This window comes from Oncorhynchus kisutch, linkage group LG14 (assembly GCF_002021735.2).
Source record: "Oncorhynchus kisutch isolate 150728-3 linkage group LG14, Okis_V2, whole genome shotgun sequence".
NCBI lineage: Eukaryota > Metazoa > Chordata > Actinopteri > Salmoniformes > Salmonidae > Oncorhynchus > Oncorhynchus kisutch.
Genome location: NC_034187.2, coordinates 11,656,156 through 11,680,231, shown reverse-complemented (window position 1 = coordinate 11,680,231; position 24,076 = coordinate 11,656,156). Strand labels below are relative to the sequence as shown.

The 24,076-nt window shown below is 41.5% G+C and overlaps 2 protein-coding genes across 5 annotated transcripts in view; one reads left to right on the top strand and one right to left on the bottom strand.

Moving 5' to 3' along the window:
* LOC109904301 (otoferlin-like) overlaps positions 1 to 4,130 on the bottom strand; it is a 45,829-nt gene extending 41,699 nt beyond the window's left edge. For both annotated transcript variants that reach the window (XM_031787831.1, XM_020501555.2), the window contains exons 1-2: positions 3,541 to 4,130; positions 1,089 to 1,234 (exon numbers count right to left, since the gene is read on the bottom strand). The gene's annotated coding sequence lies outside the window, so the exon portion shown is untranslated. The remainder of the gene's footprint in view (positions 1 to 1,088; positions 1,235 to 3,540) is intronic.
* Positions 4,131 to 4,862: 732 nt separating this feature from the next.
* On the top strand, positions 4,863 to 23,946 carry LOC109904300 (ensconsin). 3 transcript variants are annotated; one of them, XM_031787830.1, is made up of 17 exons: positions 4,863 to 5,513; positions 7,541 to 7,657; positions 8,083 to 8,157; positions 8,612 to 8,770; positions 8,996 to 9,159; positions 12,025 to 12,127; positions 12,398 to 12,517; positions 13,682 to 14,163; positions 18,367 to 18,500; positions 18,701 to 19,197; positions 19,413 to 19,566; positions 20,077 to 20,233; positions 20,374 to 20,478; positions 20,824 to 20,877; positions 21,216 to 21,418; positions 22,769 to 22,821; positions 23,109 to 23,946. In XM_031787830.1, exons 1-17 carry the CDS (start codon positions 5,378 to 5,380, stop codon positions 23,117 to 23,119), a joined length of 2,724 nt encoding a protein of 907 aa, XP_031643690.1. In that variant the 5' UTR covers positions 4,863 to 5,377; the 3' UTR covers positions 23,120 to 23,946. The 3 variants fall into 3 exon arrangements, with proteins under 3 accessions (XP_031643690.1, XP_031643689.1, XP_020357140.2); XM_031787829.1 differs by having other exon boundaries at positions 22,769 to 23,946; XM_020501551.2 differs by lacking the exon at positions 12,398 to 12,517 and having other exon boundaries at positions 13,706 to 14,163; positions 22,769 to 23,946.
* Positions 23,947 to 24,076: the final 130 nt, after the last annotated feature.

Here is a 24,076-nt window from a genome sequence, read left to right as displayed (position 1 = left end):
AGTTTGTCTTTAGTCTAATTCTCTGAAGAGGGTTCTGATCAGCAGGTGGTGTGTGCGACTGGGTGGTAGCCGTGGTGACATCATCAACACGCCAGACCTTGTTGAGAGAATGGGCTTTTAATTACATGATTTAGTACCAGGCCTTAGACTAAGTGCTGAGGAGATTTGAACTGATATTGTGTCCCAAAATGACTCCTGATTCTCTATATAGGGCACCACACAAGGTGACATCTGGGACATTGCCCGCTCCCTCCCGCATGGCACTTCGGATGACTGACCTATCTGTCACTAAGGGCCACCACAGCAGAGCCCTTCAGATTACTCACCTACCTGTAACTAATTCTCTAATGTGTGGTTAAGAAGGGGGCCAGGAGACATTGTTGTCTGCAGGAGTTGACATTGAAGGCTCATGATGCCAGCCAGCTTTCTTCCTCTTCCTCTTCATCCTCTTGCTTCCTCTTCTTTTCCTTGAATGATTTGAATGAAACATTTTGGTCCGTACAGAATGTGTATAAACCTTATCCACCAGAGCACCACAGAGGATATATCGGGGCAGCAGGGTAGCCTAGTGGTTAGAGTGTTGGACTAGTAACCGGAAGGTTGCAAGTTCAAGCCCCCGTGCTGACAAGGTACAAATCTGTCGTTCTGCCTCTGAACAGGCAGTTAACCCACTGTTCCTAGGATGTTATTGAAAATAAGAATTTGTTCTTAACTGACTTGCCTGGTTAAATAAAGGTAAATAAATAATCATATAGACACAGACAGGTGTGATTTAAGTGTTGTAGTTTTTTTATGGACTTGGTTTTTGTAAATAGGTCTGTACTTTGGTCAGTGGTCAGTGGTAAAGAAGTAGAAATCTAGGTATACAGTATGTCAAAGCTTTCATTTCAAATACCACACTTGGTCTAAAATGACATAGTCATTTTCCGGTTGTAACATCTTCACTACTGCATGTGTGTTGCTGTGTTAGAGAGAGGACCAGAAGTATATAGATTACATCAATGGAAATGAGGTTGCAACTGAGTCCTCACAAATGACACCTTTCCCAATGCAGTCTAGGGTGAATAACAGAATGACTTGATACCAACCATGCAATCTTATCCATGTCCACAGGCCTTATTTGTCTGTCGGGTAGACGGGTGGTGGTTGGAGATGTGTTTGTGCTTCGTTGGCTTTGTAGGTATGACATCTGACGACTGGGTTGTACTGTGTCATCCAAACACTCTGGTTCTACCTGGTTTAGTAAAGGCAGAGAGAGACAGAATCATTGTCATTAGGAGTCCATGTTTCTGACGTTACCTGGCTGAGAGAGGGATAGAGAGCGACAGGGTCTATTGTCATAGGACAATGTTAATGTCTGGTGTTAGTAAGGCTCCCTTGTGGTAGTAACATGATATCCCTTAACAACTTTGATGGAAATTAACACACATACACAGTAGATTGTGCCTTTCCAGCTGCGAAACAATTACCTGTGTAAGCAGATACGCTGATATGGACCACATGGTGCTTCAGAAGTCTTTCATTCTGAAAACGAATATATGGCAATATACTGTATATGTTACTTATATGTTTATGTTTTATATGGGCATGTATGTTATTAAACATACAGTACCAGTCAAACGTTTGGACACACCCACTCATTCAAGAGTTTTTCTTTATTTTTACTATTTTCTACATTGCAGAATAATAGTGACGACATCAAAACTATGAAATAACACGTATGGAATCATGTAGTAACCAAAAAAGTGTTAAACAAATCAAAATATATTTTGGATTTTATATTCTTCAAAGTAGCCACCCTTTGCCTTGATGACAGCTTTGCACACTCTTGGCATTTTCTCAACCAATTTCATGAGCTAGTCACCTGGAATGCATTTCAATTAACAGGTGTGCCTTGTTAAAAGTTAATTTGTGGAATTTACTTTTCAAAAGTAAATAAGAAAAATGTGCTAAATAAACTAAAAGAAAAATAGTAACACAATAATAACAACTACAAGCCTATATACAGGGGTTGTCAAGGTAATTGAGGTAATATGTACATGTAGATAGGGGTAAAGTGACTATGCATAGATAATAAACAGAGAGTAGCAGCAGCGTATATGAAGAGTGTGAAGTAATGTGAATGTGTGTGTAAGTGGTGTCAATATGTGTGCGCGTGTGTGTGTTTGCGTGAGTGTGTCGTTCGAGTTCAGTGAGTGTACATCGAGCCAGTGCATTTTCCCCATGTGTGCAACTTCTGTAAGCTCCTCTACTCTACAGCTCGATGCCGCTACGCAAATGCGATGATATGCATGCAATGCTTTATTATATTGACACCTCAGAGAAGATTATGAATATCCGGCTATATTATGAAGGTATTATTTAAGAGCATTCGAAGATAAATCACAATCAGTAAAAATATAACTGAGCTAACTAGCAGATTTACATCAATCATCAACATCAATTATCAGCTGATAGCCTACCCTCTTTTCCCCATGTCAATCATGTCTTTAGGAGGCAATGTAACCGGCTTGGTTACAATTTGTGGTGAGTGTGTAGTGGCAGAAATACCTTTCCCCCTTTCATTTTGATCACCTGCCCTTAGAAAAGGTCTGTGCATGGCCCTGCATTTACACTGAACAAAAATACGGCCTAATGAATTTACTTAAAATGTGACTGATTTCCTTCCAGCTCGGCCCCCCTGGACCACCACCCAGAGGCCGGCTGGAACAAAGACTGCGAGATGGATTGGTCAAGCCCAGAGGACCAGGCAACACCAGCCCCTCTGATAGGACAGAAACGGCTCCCAGCCCCTCCCCTTACACAGAGACAGAGACAGACATCAATACAGAGCAGGATCAGGAGTTCCTACCGTCTCCATCTCTCTCCACAGACTCCAAGCTCTCTAGCCACTCTAGGACCATAACAAACCATCTTAGCGAGTGCCATGAGACTGTAGACTCCACCACAAGTTGTGAGACCTCTGTCGCACAACACTCCATAGACACAGTTCTGGAAGTGTAGGGTCAGTGTTCTGACAGTGTAGGATCAGTATTCTGACAGTGTAGGGTCTCAGACATTTAGGACCAGTTTCTCGGAGTAAGCCCTGGACTAAACTTTCAATGGATATAAATCATGCTCAATGATATTGGCCTAGGATACTGATGAAATGTTATGTATGCCCCATGTGGAAAAAAAGGTTCACCGGTCTTTGCTATATGTGATGATATTCAGTGATAAAGACAAGAGATTTTTCTATGCTACAGAGAGTACATTGTCTCAGTTTGTGCATGTATGACTGTTATGAGAACAACAACGCAAAGTCAGACTTTTACTTGTTGTAAGTTGAACAAGTTGTCATGTGCTGCTTGCTTTTTCATTTTCAACTTGATTGTGATTTCCCATTTATTGTGAAAAACAAACGTTTACAAAAATGTGACATCCTGAATTGGCAATGTTCATCCCAGACTGAAGTGCAATAAAGTTTAAAAAAAAAATGTTATGAACATGTTACTTTGTATGAATAATCAGTTGTAGATAGCTGTTAGGTGAAGTGGATACCTCAGTTGAGATGGATTCCTTTCCTCCATGATGACTGATCCTGCATGATATAAGATGTATCTTATCCAGTCCCTTAATCAGTGATTGTGAAAGAAAGGAAATGAAGAAAGTAAACCAATGTAGAGTATTGAAACATCTCCCTGGATGTAAGGAGGCTGAAAGCTAAGTTACTGTCCTAGAAGATGAAAGCTAAGTTACTGTCCTAGAAGATGAAAGCTAAGTTACTGTCCTAGAAGATGAAAGCTAAGTTACTGTCCTAGAAGATGAAAGCTAAGCTACTGTCCTAGAAGATGAAAGCTAAGCTACTGTCCTAGAAGATGAAAGCTAAGCTACTGTCCTAGAAGATGAAAGCTAAGTTACTGTCCAAGAGGCTAAATGCTAAGCTACTGTCCTAGAGGCTGAACACTAAGCTACTGTCCTAGAGGCTAAATGCTAAGCTACTTTCCTAGAGGCTAAAAGCTAAGCTACTGTCCTAGAGGCTGAACACTAAGCTACTGTCCTAGAGGCTAAATGCTAAGCTACTTTCCTAGAGGCTAAAAGCTAAGCTACTGTCCTAGAGGCTGACTCGCTGGCTGCCAGTCATCACACTCACTATTCTTCTCTAGAATTGCTGGGTTTGAGGCTAGCCCATCACAAGCCAAAAAGGAAAGACCTCCATCTAGTGGCTGAGGATGTCGGTGACTCACCCAGATTAAAGTGAAGCATTGTGGGATTGCAGGGTATAAATTATCCCATCCCCCGAAGACAGGATGAGTTACTGTCCATCATGTCATTCTGTTGTATAGGCTACATCCCAAATGGCACACTATTACCTATATAATGCACTCATTTTGACCAGAGCCCTACGGGTGAGCCCAGAGACCTACAGTGCACTGTATAGGGAATAGGATGCCACGAAGGCATACAGTACAGTGGTGCACCACTGTTGTCCCAGCAACCATTCACAGAACAAGGCCAGACAGATTCATTTGCCTGCCAGTGACTGTCTTTGCCTCCCTCTTTCCCTCCGTCCCCCAATTCTCCTGCACTGAATATTTCTTATCCATTTAGCTGGCTCTGGTTCAGTCCCAAAAAGCACCCTATTCCCTGTATAGTGCACGCACTAGTGTTGATCAGAGTCCTATAGGCCCTGTCCAAAAGTAGTGCACTACATAGGGAATTGGGTGCCATTTGGGACTCAGACTGGCTGCGTGCATTCAGCAGTGTGTAGTGTGGTGGTGGGTGGGTTGAATTAAAGTGACACAACTGCAGTACGTGCCACTCCGTAGCTAAAGAGAGCAGAGCAGCACTCCAGGGTCTGTGAGCTGTGAGAGACATTTAAAAGGGAAGTAACCGTTTCAGTAGAGCAACGAGCCACAGAGAGAGAGAGAGAGAGAGAGAGGAGGATAGAGCTTCTCACTATGCTGTAGAGCATCCATGACTCTAATCTAGTTTATAAAGGATCCTGATAGGAACTGGGAGAGAGAAATGTGTTTTATATTCTCAAAGATTTAACTCAGTGTGTTATTTTGGATGATGCATATCTGTGTTTTCCACAGCACTGAATCTGGATGCAGGATCTAACCAGCCCAGAACTGCAGCAAGTCAGCTGGTTTTATCCATTTACCCCATATGGCTTTTTCCTCCCTTTTTCTCTTCTATTTGTTTGAATTTCGAAGATGAGCAAGAGGCAGTCGGTCAGCTGCACAGTGAGCACAGGGGAGCAGGAGGACACACAGAACAGTACAGGCATTTTCAAATAGAACTATAAAAGGAGGAGAGGAAGAGGAGGAGGAAGAGGAGAGTCTGTGTTGTGTGGCAGAGTTGTGGTGTTCCCTGCTCAGTGCCTAGCAGTAACATGGCTGTGATACAGAAGAGGGAACACAGGGAGACCCCCAGCAAGAAGACAGCACCCCAAGAAGACAGAAAGGGTCTTTCTACCAGAGATACTCTAGACAAGCAGAAAAAGGAGAGCAGAGCCGGGAGACGGAGAGGTGGGTACTGTTGCGTTGATATGGCTGTTTTTTTTACTGCAGGGGGGTACAGGGCTTTGCGATGGTGAGGATGATAGCTTCACTGTGGGGTGTTCACTGTGTTTATAGAATGACATGGAGGTCATTGACATGAGGTTGGTATTGTAGCTTTGCTTTGCCGTTAACTGTGTTTATATACAGGACAGGCTGTCTGAAGCAGAATCAGTCAGAATCAGCCTCTCTCTTCCAGTTTATCATCAGTGAGGATATGTTCCATCATGTATGTAGGCCACATAATAAAGTAATTATCTTATTTTAGATTTATTATGTAGCATTTATTCCTGACATGTACCAATGGATCAGATTATCTGATATTGCCTCATATCTGTAGATATCTATTCGCTACTGCCATTTTGTTTTGTAAACAGTGAGGTAATGAAGTAGCTTATTGAATCCCCCTCTATCTCTGCTGTGGTAAACATCAACACGTATCACAGGCCTGATTCAGTAGGATGCATTGATGCCCATTATTATACTATCCATTATTATAACACACATTATTATACTATCCATTATTATAACACCCATTATTATAATACCCACTATTATAATACCCATTATTATACTATCCATTATTATAATACCCATTATTATAACACCCATTATTATAACACCCGTTATTATAATACCCACTATTATAATACCCATTATTATAACATCCATTATTATAACACCCATTATTATAATACCCATAATATAATACCCATTATTCTAACGCCCATTATTATAATATCCATTATTATACCACCCATTATTATAACATCCATTATTATAACACCCATTATTATAATACCCATAATATAATACCCATTATTCTAACGCCCATTATTATAATATCCATTATTATACCACCCATTATTATAATATCCATTATTATAATGCCCATTATTATAATGCCCATAATATAATACCCATTATTTTAACGCACATTATTATAATATCCATTATTATAACACCCATTATTATAACTCCCATTATTATAACACCCATTATTATAACATCCATTATTATAACACCCATTATTATAACACCCATTATTATAACATCCATTATTATAACACCCATTATTATAATACCCATTATTCTAACACCCATTATTATAATATCCATTATTATACAATAGAGTGTCAAGGAAGATAATTTTTGTGTGTCTCTCTCATGCACAAGAAAGATACTTTCTTATGTACGTCTCTTGCACCAACATGTTGAGAAGACACATACTACTTATCACCGGTCTGTTATCGTAAATACTCCTTTGTACCAAATATCACTATTTATCACCCTCTTGTGAAGCATGTCTTTGTTCTTATCCTCTTCAGTCTTTATTTGTTTGTTTTAATCTCCATGAGGTCAGGCGATGGCATTTGTTTATCCCTGCAAGGCACAACAGGAACATGCACATTATAATCAAATTATAATCTGGTGTGTGCTTATATTTGTCCTGTTTCACGCATGTACTAATGTGTATTATACACTTGTGAAATGGAAATGTTTTTGTTGTTGTTGCATATCCCAACTCCCCCTTAGACACCCTCAGAGAGTGGGGTCACGGCCAGGGTCAGCCATTATCAATAGCAACCCTGGAGCAATTAAGGTTAAGTGCCTTGCTCAAGGGCACATCCATAGATTATTTTCACCTTGTCGGCTCAGGGATTCGAACTAGCACAACTGGCCCAATGCTCTAACCGCTAGGCTACCTTCCGCTCTTTTATTAACAGCTAAAACCTGTCATGGTTTAAGGCCTGTATTAAGTACAACCAGTACAATTTTCTAGAAACTGGAATGACATGACCTATCTGGAATTAAACATCTATATACTAAGATTCTAAGACATCTGTTTCTAAGGTAGTGTCTCAGGCTTTGCTAGCAGGTATAAACTATAATGATGATGTCATAATGTAAAACCTGTTAAATCATTCATTTTAAGTCAGCTGAATGTCAGAGAGGCCTGAACATGATGTTCTCTTTTATTCTTTCTTTGGTATCAGAAAAAGGCAATGAAGACACAAAGCCCAATAATTCAGAGAAGAGGAGAGCAGTCATCTGTGTCCCTGCCTCCATCAAATCAGCTGTGATCAGTAACAACACAACCAGTCACGCAGCAGGTCTTACACCAGTGCTCCCCCCCCCCTCTCTCTCTCTCTCTCCCTCTCCCTCTCCCTCTCTCTCTCTCTCTCTCTCTCTCATTCTCTTTCGCTCTCTCTCTCTCTCTCTCTCTCTCTATCAATCTCTCTCACTCTGACTCTGACTCTCTCTCTCTCTCTCTTTCTCTCTCTCTCTCTCTCTCTCTCTCTCTCTCTCTCTCTCTCTCTCTCTCTCTCTCTCTCCCCCTCTCCCCCTCTCCCTCTCTCTCTCTCTCTCTCTCTCCTTCTCTTTCGCTCTCTCTCTCTCTTGCATCTATGGAGCATCTAGCTACAGTCAACCCATCTTAAATCCCATCATCATTACTGATGTTGATCACTGATGTCCCAAACCCATTCTCTATGCACAGTGACGTAGAGTGAATGTCACATATTTTCTAATATTCCAGGGCCACAGGCGCTGAAGGTTGATGACAGGCTGAGACTAGCGAAGGAGCGGAGGGAGGAGCATGAGAATCAGCTTGGTATGTGTAGCCACACAGGATGACGACTGTACATGTAATACACCTATTTTAGTCATTCCTTTCAGGTATTTTCCTAGCCTGGTCCCAGATCATTACTTTCAGGTATTTTCCTAGCTTGGTGCCAGATAATTTCTCTCACGTATTTTCCTAGCCTGGTCCCAGATCATTCCTTTTAGGTATTTTCCTAGCCTGGTCCCAGATCATTCCTCTGAAGTATTTTCCTAGTCTGGTCCAAGATCATTCCTCTCAGGGATTTTCCTAGCCTTGTCCCAGATCATTCCTCTGAGGTATTTTCCTAGTCTGGTCCCAGATCTATTTGTGCTGTCTTCTTCTTGCCAGCTCCCATGGTCACTGTCATGCTAAATTAGTTTAGTAGTAGTGATCTACACAGCACAAAGATCTGGTACCAGGGTAGTATTTTGGTGGCTAGTAAGTCCCACAATGTGTTTTGCAGTGTCCAGAGAGCTGGGCTGGTTGGCTCGAGAGGAGCGAGCCAGGCGTCTTTATGAGCAGCAGCTGGAGGTGAGGAAGAGGAGGCTACAGGAGCAGAGAGAGAAGGAGGAGAAGCGAAGGACAGCTCTTGAGCGGAGGGAGGAGCTTAAGAAACAGCTTGGTATGTAGCCACCACCCATGATGATGGTGGACCTCAACCTGAGGTACCCCTTGGGGGTACCTGGCCTATACCCAGGTGGTAATTCAGAAGACTCATAAGAACATAGGCATAATGATAAAAAAAAAAGTGATTTAGGGCTCTGTAACCAAAGGAGGTTGGAAACCACTGACCGATGATTTAGTTAAATAAATCAACTAAACTAAACTCCACTAAATGTTTATGTAGTGTCCAGAGAGCTGGGCCGGTTGGCTCGAGAGGAGCGGGCCAGGCATCTCCATGAACAGCACCTGGAGGAGAGGAAGAGGAGGCTGCAGGAGCAGAGAGAGAAGGAGGAGAGGAGGCGCACTGCCGTGGAGGAGAAGAGGAGGCAGAGGATGAAGGAGGAGACAGTGAGTTATTGTGCCTCAGGGGTCAGATGTAGCAGTAGTTACTTCTGATTAGGTGTCTATTGTGGGCATCAGTGTTGCTTTACAGAAAATAAAATGCACTGGTTTAAGTTGAGGGTCGTTAGTACAGGTGGATGGATGGTTTCTGTTGGAGCAAGGACTGGATGGAGGCGGATAACTATTTAACAGCTTTATTGAACAAGCTACATTGAACATCATCAGCCACCGGAACTAGAACTATCTGTTAGTGATGGGTTGTTCGCGAACGAGTTAGAGCCGGCTCTTGTAGGTGAATGTTGGGAGCCGGCTCGCATATCAGAAGAGACTAATCTATTTATAAAAAATATAAAAATAAAGATATGAATATAAATTAATAGAATTAACTAATTCAAAGAATGAAAAATAACAATAATATAGGCCTAAATGCTCAAGCGCACACACATTAGTTCTGACTGTCTGCTCAGACTAACAGCCTCACCTGTTGTTCCTGTCAATCAGACAAGCAGTGTCAACCAATGAACCAAAGATGCATGAGGGAGGTCCGAGCCAACTCACTCACAGTCACAGACTTAGCAGCCGAGGAGAGAGAGGAAGGACAGCTGTGAAAACAACATCTGAAAAATTAGTTGGAAGCACAGCAGCATTTGGATGCATTTTAATAATGTAGACAATGTTAGAGCACAGTGTAGAATTTGCCAAAACAAAATCTCATATAAAGCCGGTTCTACACACAACCTACACCGGCATATGCGAACTGTGCACCCAACTGTGAAGCTAGCTGTATCGGAGAAACTAGTGGGCCTGCTAGTGATAGTGGTGGAGCCAGCATCTCGTATCCACTCAGTCAAGTAGGCCTACTCCGGGACCCACAGCAATGCAGTCTTCTATGGACCAGTTTATGCCAAAGACTATGTCTGTAGCAAAACAAGGCCAAATTGATATTGCATTGGCTAAAAGGATTGTCACCGATTTCCAGACTGAACTACAAGGTGGATTTCAGCATTTCAGCATTTTACATGTTGAAGCGGTTTCTGCACCTGTTGATGCTGTTGATGCTCTGCTCTGTTGATGCTCTGACCCAAGAGGAATGGGAGGTGGTGGAGGAGGTGTGCAGAGTCCTGGAACCCTTTGAGCAGGTCACTGTGGAGATCAGTGGAGAGGTACAGTAAGCAGTTATTACTACATCATTATTTAATCCAGTATTATATATGTAGATGACCAGTAGATGAGAATGTAGTATCCGTAGACAAAACATGAACCTAAACTAATAAGTTACTGTTCTCTCTTTTCAGCTATGTGACAGCCTCAAAAATGATACTCCTGTGTCAGGGTCTGCAGCGAATCACAACCAGCCGCCAGAGAGAAGCAAATGTAACCACAGGACATGTGACAGAGTTGATGGACACCCTATGTTCATCAATGGACAGAAAGATCCACAGGATGGAATATAATCATGTGCTATCAGAAACCGCTGCACTTGACCCCAGGTTTAAGAAGTTAGCCTTCAGTGATGCCAGAGCGATTGATGAGGCTCTTCAAAGAATAACCTCAGCAGCAGGGAGAGACAGCCCCAGCAGTCATCTGGCTCAGACACCAAGGCAACAGGAAGAAGAGGGATCAGATGGAGCAGAAGCACCAGAAGTAGTGCCACCAACTCAGTCGGCTGTTTGGATGCTGTTTGTCAATGAGCAACTGGGAATGTAGCATGAAGGAATCCCTCAGCAGATGCCATAGTGGAGGTCCAATCCTATTTGGAGGAGCACCTCCTTTGGAGGAGCCCCTCCTCTGCAGATCCTTTCAGCTGGTGGAAGAACAAGGCCTCTGTCTACCCAGAGCTTACTAAAGTCATGACAGGGAGACTCTGCATAGCGGTCACATCCGTTCCCTCTAAGAGGGTCTTCTCGAAAACGGGACAAATAATTACTGAGAGAAGAAACCGCATCAGCCCCTAGAAAGTGAGGCAGCTTGCATTTCTGAACACAAATCTCTCATAAAAGCGTAATATGGTCAGCATTGCGGTGTGCTGCTGGTTATAACATGGCAATAAAGAAGAGCGCGAAAAGAGGGACCAGTTTAATGTTTTAAGTGGGATGCTGCAGTTTTGCACCTAATTTATTTGTCTGTGATATGGTGCAATATTCTATTATGCTGTTCAGATTGTATTCGTTCTGAATGTTTAGATTTATATGCACTTTGTTTATACACAATAAAAAGTTATACTTTAAATGCAAATGTTTAATAGCATTATTTTTCAAAACAAACCAATGCATTTTTAAATACATTGTGGTTAAGGTAGAGTAGAGATTTAATTGAATAATTTAATTAGAATTGTTTTAACACCAATCATAGTCAAACTATCGCAAACTGTTTGATTTGAAAAAATACAAAACATTTTTTTTTTAAAGAGCCGTTTGGGAGCCAAAAGAGACGGCTCTTTTTGATGAGCTGAGCTGAACGGCCGGCTCACTGAAAAGAACCGGAATGCCCATCACTGCAGTCTGTTGCTTCCTGTATCAATAAAGCTTAACCCCACACAATTAAAGAATTGGCCAATAGGAAAATAAATATTTAGTTACCAGGTAAAGAAATAGGTAAACAGTTATTTCCTGTAACACAGATTCACAGCACATCAGCAACGTCTATAACTGCCCAATAAATTAAATTATTACCCAGGAAATAATCCAGAAAACAGATACAGTTTTCAACGTTTTGTGTTTCTATCTGAAGCTAAACAGTTGTAAGGCTCAATACGATGTAATGGATCTTGGACCAAGTTACTGAATAGCGTGTCTTGCTCGCCAAACTCATACAGTGGATGTGAGAAGAGACTACTGTATCACTGACAATGAGGTTTGTTGTTGTCTGAAGGAGCGCTATGAGTCTGTGGTGAAGAAGACCTTAGAGAAGTGCCAGAGGGCCAAACAGAGACTGAGCCAGGGCTCTCGAGGAAGGAAGACCAACAACAAGAGCGGTAAATGAGTAAAGAATATGTTTCAAATGGCGCCCTATATCCTATTTGGTGCACTACTTTTGAGTGTCTGTTTGACTTTGCTTCATCTTCTTAACCCTTCAGCTACCAAGCTTTATTCTTTCACCCTGTAACATCTTTAGACCTTATCTTTCGTCTGATTTCCTACCCTTTCTTACTTGTAATTGTCTATCTCTGTCTTGTATTTTCTATGCTATTTTTTCTCTGTCCTTGTGCGTTGTCTTTTCTCCACTGTGCTTGGCTCTGCTGTAGTTCCTCGCAGCTCTCCCCTGACTGCCTGGGAGAGGGCTCTGGTCTGTCGCCTCCTAACCCCTACATGCTCCTACCTAGCCAGGAGAAGGAGTCATAGTTGTCAGTCAAGAGAAGAGGAAGGTACTTCCAAAAGCCTGTGGAGTAACAGTTATACACTGAGTGTTCAAAATATTAGGAACACCTGCTCTTTCCATGACATAGACTGACCCTTATTGATGTCACTTGTTGAATCCACTTCAAATAAGTGTAGATGAATGGGACGAGACAGGTTAAATAAGGATTTTTAAGCCTTGAGACAATTGAGACATGGATTGTGTATATGTGCCATTTAGACGGTGAATGGGAAAGACTAAAGATTTAAGTGCCTTTGAACAGGGTTTGGTAGTATGTGCCAGGCGCACCGGTTTGTGTCAAGAACTGCAACACTGCTGGGTTTTCCACGCTCAACAGTTTCCCGTCTGCATCTAGAATGGTGCACCACCCAAAAGACATCCAGCCAACTTGACACAACTGTGGGAAGCATTGGAGTCAACATGGGCCAGCATGTTGGACACTTTCAACACCATGTAGAGTCCATGCCCCCACGAATTGAGGCTGTTCTGAGGGCAAAAAGGGGGGTGCAACTCAATATTAGGAAGGTGTTTCTAATGTTTGGTATACATAGACATTTTATTTTTTTACCTTTATAGGCAAATCAGTTAAGAACAATTTTTTTTTTAAATGTCAGCTTAGGAACAGTGGGTTAACTGCCTGTTCAGGGGCAGAATGACAGCTTTGTACCTTGTCAGCTCGGGGATTTGAACTTGCAACCTTTCGGTTACTAGTCCAACACTCTAACCACTAGGCTACCCTGCCGCCCCACATGTATAAAGACCAAATCAAATCAAATTTATTTATAAAGCCCTTCCTTACATCAGCTGATATCTCAAAGTGCTGTACAGAAACCCCAAACAGCAGGCAATGCAGGTGTAGAAGACCAGATCTCAATCCAAGAAAAAGGACATAGCATCAATGAAGTGTATTTGGTTAAATTAATTGATTTTAGGGGAATTTACGTTCCAATATGGATTTGGACAATGCTTACTTAATTACTTATTTACATGACCAGATTTCCCACCAAAATTAAAAGCTCAGTTTAGCTATTAGTAGGCAAATGATCTACTGACTCTCTGCTTCCTTTCCTCTCCTTTTTTCAACCATTGTTGGGCACACTTACATTCTTTCACTGTATCCCTTGCTAACCGCCACCCCATTGCTCCAAAACAATGAAACCATCTGGTTCAGTTGTCCATGTTTGTCCCCGTTCAGCTTCATGCCACTCCATACCTGCCACTGCCACCAACTGTCATAAATCACCACACCGCTCTGGCACACCTGACCACCACCGGGTGCAGGCAGGCCTCCAGGCAGACTACCGCTCTGGCACACCTGACCACCACCGGGTGCAGGCAGGCCTCCAGGCAGACTACCGCTCTGGCACACCTGACCACCACCGAGTGCAGGCAGGCCTCCAGGCAGACTACCGCTCTGGCACACCTGACCACCACCGGGTGCAGGCAGGCCTCCAGGCAGACTACCGCTCTGGCACACCTGACCACCATCGGGTGCAGGCAGGCCTCCAGGCAGACTACCGCTCTGGCACACCTGACCACCACCGGGTGCGGGCAGACTACCGCTCTGGCACACCTGACCACCACCGGGCACAATCAGACTTCCAGGCAAATCTCCGGGCAGACTACCGGTCTATCATCTGGGCAAACTACCAGGTAGCCACCTCCCTCAGTCCCAGCCTTACACTCTTAGAAAAAAGGGTTCCAAAAGGGTTCTTCAGCTGTCCCCATAGGAGAACCCTATTTGGTTCCAGGCAGAACCCTTTTGGGTTCGATGTAGAACCCTCTGTAGAAAGGGTTCTACCTGGAACTGAAAAGGGTTCTTCTAATAGTTCACCTATGGGGACAGCCGAAGTACCCTTTTAAGAGTGTAGCAGCAACTGATCCATCATCAGGGCACAGGTAATATTACATCACAGGTAAATTACATCACAGGTAATATTACATCACAGGTTATATAACATCACAGGTAAATTACATCACAGGTAATATAACATCACAGGTAATATTACATCACAGGTTATATAACATCACAGGTTATATAACATCACAGGTAAATTACATCACAGGTTATATAACATCACAGGTAAATTACATCACAGGTTATATAACATCACAGGTAATATTACATCACAGGTTATATTACATCACAGGTAAATTACATCACAGGTAAATTACATCACAGGTAAATTACATCACAGGTAAATTACATCACAGGTAATATTACATCACAGGTTATATAACATCACAGGTAAATTACATCACAGGTAAATTACATCACAGGTAATATTACATCACAGGTTATATAACATCACAGGTAATATAACATCACAGGTTATATTACATCACAGGTTATATAACATCACAGGTAATACCTGCTGGAAATGTAATTTCATAATCTCTATGACTGTTAAATGTCTGGGTCGACTGGGTTGGTGGAATGGTGTTGTTATTTTGTCTCCATGTAATGCACGAACTTGAGGGAAATTATTTCATTGGAGGAAGACAATAAACTCTATATTCTTTTCATTCCTTTTCTATTCTATTCATTCATCGTGTATACTGGATTACTGGACGATATTCATTGTCATACTCTAACAGAGAGGCACACATTTCTATACATTTTTGAAGATACACCATTTATTGGTTATAAGCCTAAATTACTTTGATGTCTTTCTGCCGTCCCAAAATGACCGCAATAAAATGAGCTTGTAACACGGCTCCATTCCTTCTGTCTCATGTTTCTATCATATACATGCTGTATTGTTAGGTAGATTATATTAACTGTCGTAATCTACAGAAGACACACGTTTGAAAGATAACAGACAAATGTCCCTTTTCTGGAAGCATGTTTACTAATAATAAACCTGAATCACTGCAGTAAAATGATCTGTTGATTTGTTATGAAGCTAACAGACTGCAGTAAAATGATCTGTTGATTTGTTATGAAGTTAACAGACTGCAGTAAAATGATCTGTTGATTTGTTATGAAGTTAACAGACTGCAGTAAAATGATCTGTTGATTTGTTATGAAGCTAACAGACTGCAGTAAAATTATCTGTTGATTTATTATGAAGCTAACAAACTGCAGTAAAATGATCTGTTGATTTATTATGAAGCTAACAAACTGCAGTAAAATGATCTGTTGATTTGTTATGAAGTTAACAGACTGCAGTAAAATGATCTGTTGATTTGTTATGAAGCTAACAGACTGCAGTAAAATGATCTGTTGATTTATTATGAAGCTAACAAACTGCAGTAAAATGATCTGTTGATTTGTTAGGAAGTTAACAGACTGCAGTAAAATGATCTGTTGATTTGTTATGAAGCTAACAAACTGCAGTAAAATTATCTGTTGATTTATTATAAAGTTAACAGACTGCAGTAAAATGATCTGTTGATTTATTATAAAGTTAACAGACTGCAGTAAAATGATCTGTTGATTTGTTATGAAGTTAACAGACTGCAGTAAAATGATCTGTTGATTTGTTATGAAGCTAACAGACTGCAGTAAAATGATCTGTTGATTTATTATGAAGCTAACAAACTGCAGTAAAATGATCTGTTGATTTATTATGAAGCTAACAAACTGCAGTAAAATGATCTGTTGATTTGTTATGAAGCTAACAGACTGCAGTAAAATGATCTGTTGATTTGTTAGGAAGTTAACAGACTGCAGTAAAATGATCTGTTGATTTGTTATGAAGCTAACAAACTGCAGTAAAATGATCTGTTGATTTATTATGAAGCTAACAAACTGCAGTAAAATGATCTGTTGATTTGTTATAAAGTTAACAGACTGCAGTAAAATGATCTGTTGATTTGTTATGAAGCTAACAGACTGCAGTAAAATGATCTGTTGATTTATTATGAAGCTAACAAACTGCAGTAAAATGATCTGTTGATTTATTATGAAGCTAACAAACTGCAGTAAAATGATCTGTTGATTTGTTATGAAGCTAACAGACTGCAGTAAAATGATCTGTTGATTTGTTATGAAGTTAACAGACTGCAGTAAAATGATCTGTTGATTTGTTATGAAGCTACAGACTGCAGTAAAATGATCTGTTGATTTATTATGAAGCTAACAAACTGCAGTAAAATGATCTGTTGATTTGTTATAAAGTTAACAGACTGCAGTAAAATGATCTGTTGATTTGTTATGAAGCTAACAGACTGCAGTAAAATGATCTGTTGATTTGTTAGGAAGTTAACAGACTGCAGTAAAATGATCTGTTGATTTGTTATGAAGCTAACAAACTGCAGTAAAATGATCTGTTGATTTATTATACAGTTAACAGACTGCAGTAAAATGATCTGTTGATTTATTATAAAGTTAACAGACTGCAGTAAAATGATCTTGTAATATGTCTGTTGATTTATTATAAAGCTAACAGACTGCAGTAAAATGATCTGTTGATTTGTTATGAAGTTAACAGACTGCAGTAAAATGATCTGTTGATTTGTTATGAAGCTAACAGACTGCAGTAAAATGATCTGTTGATTTATTATGAAGCTAACAAACTGCAGTAAAATGATCTGTTGATTTATTATGAAGCTAACAAACTGCAGTAAAATGATCTGTTGATTTGTTATGAAGCTAACAGGCTGCAGTAAAATGATCTGTTGATTTGTTAGGAAGTTAACAGACTGCAGTAAAATGATCTGTTGATTTGTTATGAAGCTAACAAACTGCAGTAAAATGATCTGTTGATTTATTATGAAGCTAACAAACTGCAGTAAAATGATCTGTTGATTTGTTATAAAGTTAACAGACTGCAGTAAAATGATCTGTTGATTTGTTATGAAGCTAACAGACTGCAGTAAAATGATCTGTTGATTTATTATGAAGCTAACAAACTGCAGTAAAATGATCTGTTGATTTATTATGAAGCTAACAAACTGCAGTAAAATGATCTGTTGATTTGTTATGAAGCTAACAGACTGCAGTAAAATGATCTGCTGATTTGTTATGAAGTTAACAGACTGCAGTAAAATGATCTGTTGATTTGTTATGAAGCTACAGACTGCAGTAAAATGATCTGTTGATTTATTATGAAGCTAACAAACTGCAGTAAAATGATCTGTTGATTTGTTATAAAGTTAACAGACTGCAGTAAAATGATCTGTTGATTTGTTATGAAGCTAACAGACTGCAGTAAAATGATCTGTTGACTTGTTAGGAAGTTAACAGACTGCAGTAAAATGATCTGTTGATTTGTTATGAAGCTAACAAACTGCAGTAAAATGATCTGTTGATTTATTATACAGTTAACAGACTGCAGTAAAATGATCTGTTGATTTATTATAAAGTTAACAGACTGCAGTAAAATGATCTTGTAATATGTCTGTTGATTTATTATAAAGCTAACAGACAGCAGTAAAATGATCTTGTAACATGTCTGTTGATTTGTTATGAAGCTAACAAACTGCAGTAAAATGATCTGTTGATTTATTATAAAGTTAACAGACTGCAGTAAAATGATCTTGTAACATGTCTGTTGATTTATTATAAAGTTAACAGACTGCAGTAAAATGATCTTGTAACATGTCTGTTGATTTATTATACAGTTAACAGACTGCAGTAAAATGATCTGTTGATTTATTATAAAGCTAACAGACTGCAGTAAAATGATCTTGTAACATGTCTGTTGATTTATTATACAGTTAACAGACTGCAGTAAAATGATCTGTTGATTTATTATACAGTTAACAGACTGCAGTAAAATGATCTTGTAACATGTCTGTTGATTTATTATACAGTTAACAGACTGCAGTAAAATGATCTGTTGATTTATTATACAGTTAACAGACTGCAGTAAAATGATCTTGTAACATGTCTGTTGATTTATTATAAAGCTGAAAGCAGCACAGCAGAAGGAGAGTGAGAGGACGTTCAGGAGGAATAGACAGCAGCCTCACATACCCAATGCTCCCGTGAAAGTGTTACCCACAAACATACAGAGCAGAGATGCAGTGCCCTCTCCAGAACGGTATGTGATTGTCTGCTACTACGTCTGGATGTTGTGTCACACAAACTACTTATCATGCAGAGAGAGCACTCTGTTGAGAATTGTTGTGTATAATTTAACCAACCACACGTCTTGTGGAATACGTCTAACCTTTCCAGTAAATGGATGTTGTTTGCTTATTTATCTCAACAAAAGTATTCTCCACTTCTTCTTTTTTTCAGTAAACCTGTGATCAGACACAAACCTGTGATCAGACAGCCTCCATCACAGCCGGTTGGGCTGGAACTGTACCCTGTTCCAGAGGAGGATGGTCCTCCAGTCTCCAACCAAACCCTCTCACCTGGGAACTCACGGCCCAGCCAGACCATCTCTCCTTGGGCTCCAGTCTCCAATCACACCCTCTCCCCTGGGAACTCACGGCCCAGCCAGACCATCTCTCCTTGGGCTCCAGTCTCCAACCAAACCCTCTCCCCTGGGAACTCACGGCCCAGCCAGACCATCTCTCCTTGGGCTCCAGTCTCCAACCAAACCCTCTCCCCTGGGAACTCACGGCCCAGCCAGACCATCTCTCCTTGGGCTCCAGTCCCCAATCATACCCTCTCCCCCGGGAACTCACAACCAATCAGCATCTCAGCAGCAGCATGGGACCAGGTCCAACCATTCGTAGGCTCAGCAGAACCTCAGACATTCCCCACACCTAGAACTGAGGGCGATACAGGTGAGAGTGAGCATCTAAAAATGCAAGGTACTGCACCATCAACTACTATTTATTTCTAGAATTCCCTAGATACATTTCAGATATTGTAATGTAGTGTAGGGTTGTGGTCAATTCCATTTGAGTTCAGTCAATGCAGGAAGTCCAGTTCTACCCATGTGGTTCAATGTGAATTTGGACTCTTATGAGGGACTCTTAAGACATGTAAACCTCCTCAGGCCCCCTTCCTGGAGCCCCCTCCTGCACCAGGCCGTCTGCTGGCACCATGGATCCAGAGGAGGCCTCATGTCTTCTGGCCGAGAAGAGAAGAGAGGCCCGTCTGAAGAGAGAGAGAGAGCAGGAGGAATGCCTGCGCAGGGAGGAGATAGAGAGGTACAGACAGAGGGCCACCTTACATCTTCCCATCTGTCTTCTACTGACCCAACATTCACCTTCCCAGTAGGAAAAACAACCTGAGTAATCTTTTTGCCTAAAAGACAAACATCTGGTTGTGAATAAAAAAATTACGACTGACCTTCAGAAGTAGTCTAAAGCAGGGTTTCCAAAAATCGGTCCTGGCCCCCCAGGTGCCCCCCCCCCCCCCCCCCCCCCCCCCCCCCCCCCCCCCCCCCCCCCCCCCCATGTCTTGGTTTTTGTCCTAGCATTACACAGCTGTTTCAAACCAACTCATCAGCCAGCTTTGATTATCTGAATCAGCTGTGTAGTGCTAAGGCAAAAACCAAAACATGCACCCAGGGGGGACCCTGGGACCGAGTTTGGGAAGACCTGGTCTAAGGGAGCATTTCACATGTTCAGAGGATAGATTCATTTGTATGGTGATGTGCTGTGCTGTTATGCACATGTTACGTAATGTCATGTCATGTGGCATCACTGGAGAGGCAGAGAGGAGCTGGAGCACAGGAGGGCAGAGGAGCGAGCACGGCTCGAGGCTGAGGCCCAGTGGCCGGTAGTGGAAAGGAGGGAGGAAGAGGAGCAGAGACATGCAGAGGAGGAGAGAGCCATCCGGGCCACACAGGAAGCTGCTCTCCTCCAGAAACAGGTGAGGGATCTGGTCTATTAATACAATTTTACTAGAAGCCCAACTTCGTCCATTTATGTACGGTATATAAAGTTTATAACAGTGTTAATAATGTAGCATCTGGTTCCGTAATGGCTTTGGTTCTCTGTGTCCTGTCCCAGAGAGAGGAGGAGGAGGCCCAGGCCAGGGACAAGGCAGAGCAGCAGAGGCTGCAGAGAGAGAAGCATTTCCAGAAGGAGGAGGAACAACGGCAGGAGAGGAAAAAGGTGACAATGGAGGGAAGACGTGAACTCTAGGCAGTTATGAGAAACACCAGTGTCGTTATGTGCCATATTCTTATCATTCTGAAATTCTTCATAGGATATTCTAGGGGATCCAGATAGTGTAAAATTGACTACAAGAGAGCACCCAGGATCTTTATTTATTGACGCTCAACATCAATACATGGGGTGGGGGGATGTTAGCGGTAATTGTTGTTGTTTTTCACAAAAAAAATAACATTATTTTTATAATAGGGAAATGTTATGTTATTAAAAATTAGTTTTGACAAGGGTGTAATTAAATTCTAAATGAAAGCTTTTAAGACTTTTCAGACTTCTTTTTGTTTTCAGCGACTTGAGTTGATCATGAGGAGGACTAGGAAGACCTCAACTGAAGATAAAAAAGTAAGTCCACCAGCCTAGTTCAGAGGAACAGTACATTGCCCTGAAGCACTCAGGATTTCTGCCACAAGTACCGAAGTTGACTTTCTTTTTGCTTAAGAGGTTAATTAACACCGTAAAAAAAAAAAAAAACTTGTCCTTGACCAAACTGCTAAAGTTGCTTTCATGATGTGATTGCTTTCATGCAGAAATCCATCTCAAAGGTAGTGGCTTTAGGTTAAAACTAAACAAAAAGCACGTGTACTTTCCTGCCATCCTTATTAACCATATTTTACTTTTAAAAAACCAAACAGAACTTGCCCTTGCCTTGAAAAAAAATCGACATGATTGTTTTCATGCAGACGCCTGTCCTGAATGGGAAGACAAACAGAAACCCCTCTCCAGAGGAAGAACCAAAAAAGAACACTGAGCCTGTGAAGAACGGCAACGGCACTTTAGAAGAGGTCATCAACCTAGGGGTCGGGACGGGGACCAAGCCATCCAATCTAAGTCTGAGTGGCGTGGAAGACAACATGGTTCCTGTCGTGGCCTTCAAAGAACGCAGGTATATACACTCCCATGACCACAGACCACTTCTCAGTTCCTATGCTTTTGATGGCTGATGTTTTGGTCACTTTTGAATGCTGGCGGTGCTTTCACTCTAGTGGTAGCATGAGACGGAGTCTACAACCCACACAAGTGGCTCAGGTAGTGCAGCTCATCCAGGATGGCACATCAATGCGAACTGTGGCAAAAAGGTTTGCTGTGTCTGTCAGCGTAGTGTCCAAAGCATGGAGGCGCTACCAGGAGACAGGCCAGTACATCAGGAGACGTGGAGGAGGCCGTAGGAGGGCAATAACCCAGCAGCAGGACCGCTACCTCCACCTTTGTGCAAGGAGTAGCAGGAGGAGCACTGCCAGAGCCCTGCAAAATTATCTCCAGCAGGCCACAAATGTGCATGTGTCTGCTCAAACAGTCAGAAACAGACTCCATGAGGGTGGTATAAGGGCCCGACGTCCACAGGTGGGGGTTGTGCTTACAGCCCAACACCGTGCAGGATGTTTGGCATTTTCCAGAGAACACCAAGATTGGCAAATTCGCCACTGGCGCCCTGTGCTCTTTACAGATGAAAGCAGGTTCACACTGAGCACGTGATAGAGTCTGGAGATGCCGTGGAGAACGTTCTGCTGCCTGCAACATCCTCCAGCATGACCGGTTTGGCGGTGGGTCAGTCATGGTGTGAGGTGGCATTTCTTTGGGGGGCAGCACAGGCCTCCATGTGCTCGCCAGAGGTAGCCTGACTGCCATTAGGTACCGAGATGAGATCCTCAGACCCTTTGTGAGACCATATGCTGGTGCGGTTGGCCCTGGGTTCCTCCCAATGCAAGACAATGCTAGACCTCATGTGGCTGGAGTGTGTCAGCAGTTCCTGCAAGAGGAAGGCATTGATGCTATGGACTGGCCCGCCCATTCCCCAGACCTGAATCCAATTGAGCACATCTAGGACATCATGTCTCGCTTCATCCACCAACCATCATCCATCCCTTTATTTTTTTGAGCAGTGTATATAATATAACCCTATATATATATATTTTTTTTTAAATGTAACCTTATTTATTTAACTAGGCAAGTCAGTTAACGGCCTAGGAACAGTGGGGTTAACTGCCTTGTTCAGGGTCAGGACGACAGATTTTTACCTGGTCAGCTCAGGGATTCGATCCAGCAACCTTTCGGTTACTGGCCCAACACTCTAAGCACTAGGCTACCTGCCGCCCCTACAAAGTATATTTGTCTGTTTGATCATGTCTTATGATGTATGTTCTGTGATATTATGTTATCTGAAGTGATGTTATTGTATGTTGCCAAGTACATTTTCTTATGGAACATTAATTTATTAACTCATTTGTTCATTCAGGTCCCTGCTAACTCTGACCGGCATGGAGAAGATCCAGTCCCATCAGAGGGCAGGTGAGAGCTCATCACATCCTCCGTCAGCTCATCTATACTCTCTATGCTATGTAGATATTACACTAGAGTCGTGAACACTAGAGCTCCCCCAAAAGTCCAAGATTTCTACCGCCAAGAGGTTATGGGCTCTCAATATTTCATGTGTGATTCGAAACCGGAAGCAGATGACATATTTAAGGTCTCTCAATCATTTATTAGTATGTGTCTCTAAGTATAAGATATATATGCGAATCAAGTGAATCAACTGATTTTATGTTATTAACCCATTTCTATCACACACTCCTTAGAAGTTATCTGAGTATCGTACAGATCAGAGAGGGGAGACAGCACATCCACGAATCTTTCCACAGCTGTGGTGTTTTTTCCTTTTTTTTTGACAAAGAAAGGAATAACTGCAGCCTTTTTCCTGCCCTGCACTTTTAGAGCGAGTATGTGATGAGAAACACACATTTCTCTGGATGACTTTCTGATCTCGAAGGAGCTTACCACCAATTCGGTCACACTTCTCTTTAATCCAAAATGCATTTGTCATCACCATGTACAACACTAGACAGGGGAGCTTGTTTGTCATTGCAACAACTCTGAACAATGTTTTATCTAGTCTGTAAATGAGGGTCCATGCCTCATAGCTGCAGATTTAAACTGATTAAATTAGTAGTTTGATATGATGGGCGTTAAGATACACAATTTACTAATAAAAATATGTATTCTGTCTATACATTTTTAACAGTATTGGCACTGAATGTCTCCCAATCATGTCTGATGTTTTTAGCCATGTGCTTTAGCTTTTCCTAACTATGCTGCTATTTGAGCACTTTGCCTTCCAGTTAACAGGATAGTGGTGTGCTAGTTTCAGAGCAAAAGCTTTGTTTTGAGTTCAAATAAAGGCCACTTTCTGACTATAATCTAATCATATTTTTCAAAGCTGCTATGTAACTTGTGTGGTTTGTCATTTTAGAGAACTATACTCACTTGAGGGTGGACCACTTCCAAAGGTATTTTGGAAGTTCCTTACTTGGAAATTGTGCAATCATTTTAGAAAACAAATAAGAGTCTGAAGTGTAAAATGTAAGTTTGTCTTTTAAAGTGTAAAAACAAATAAAGCAATGCACTGATAAAACTATGTGATCTGGTATGAGTAGGTTGTCACTTGTTTCATACACTGCACTCCTGTCCACGTACAGTGCATTCAGAAAGTATTCAGATCCCTTCACATTTTGTTATGTTACAGCCTTATTATAAAATGGATTAAATT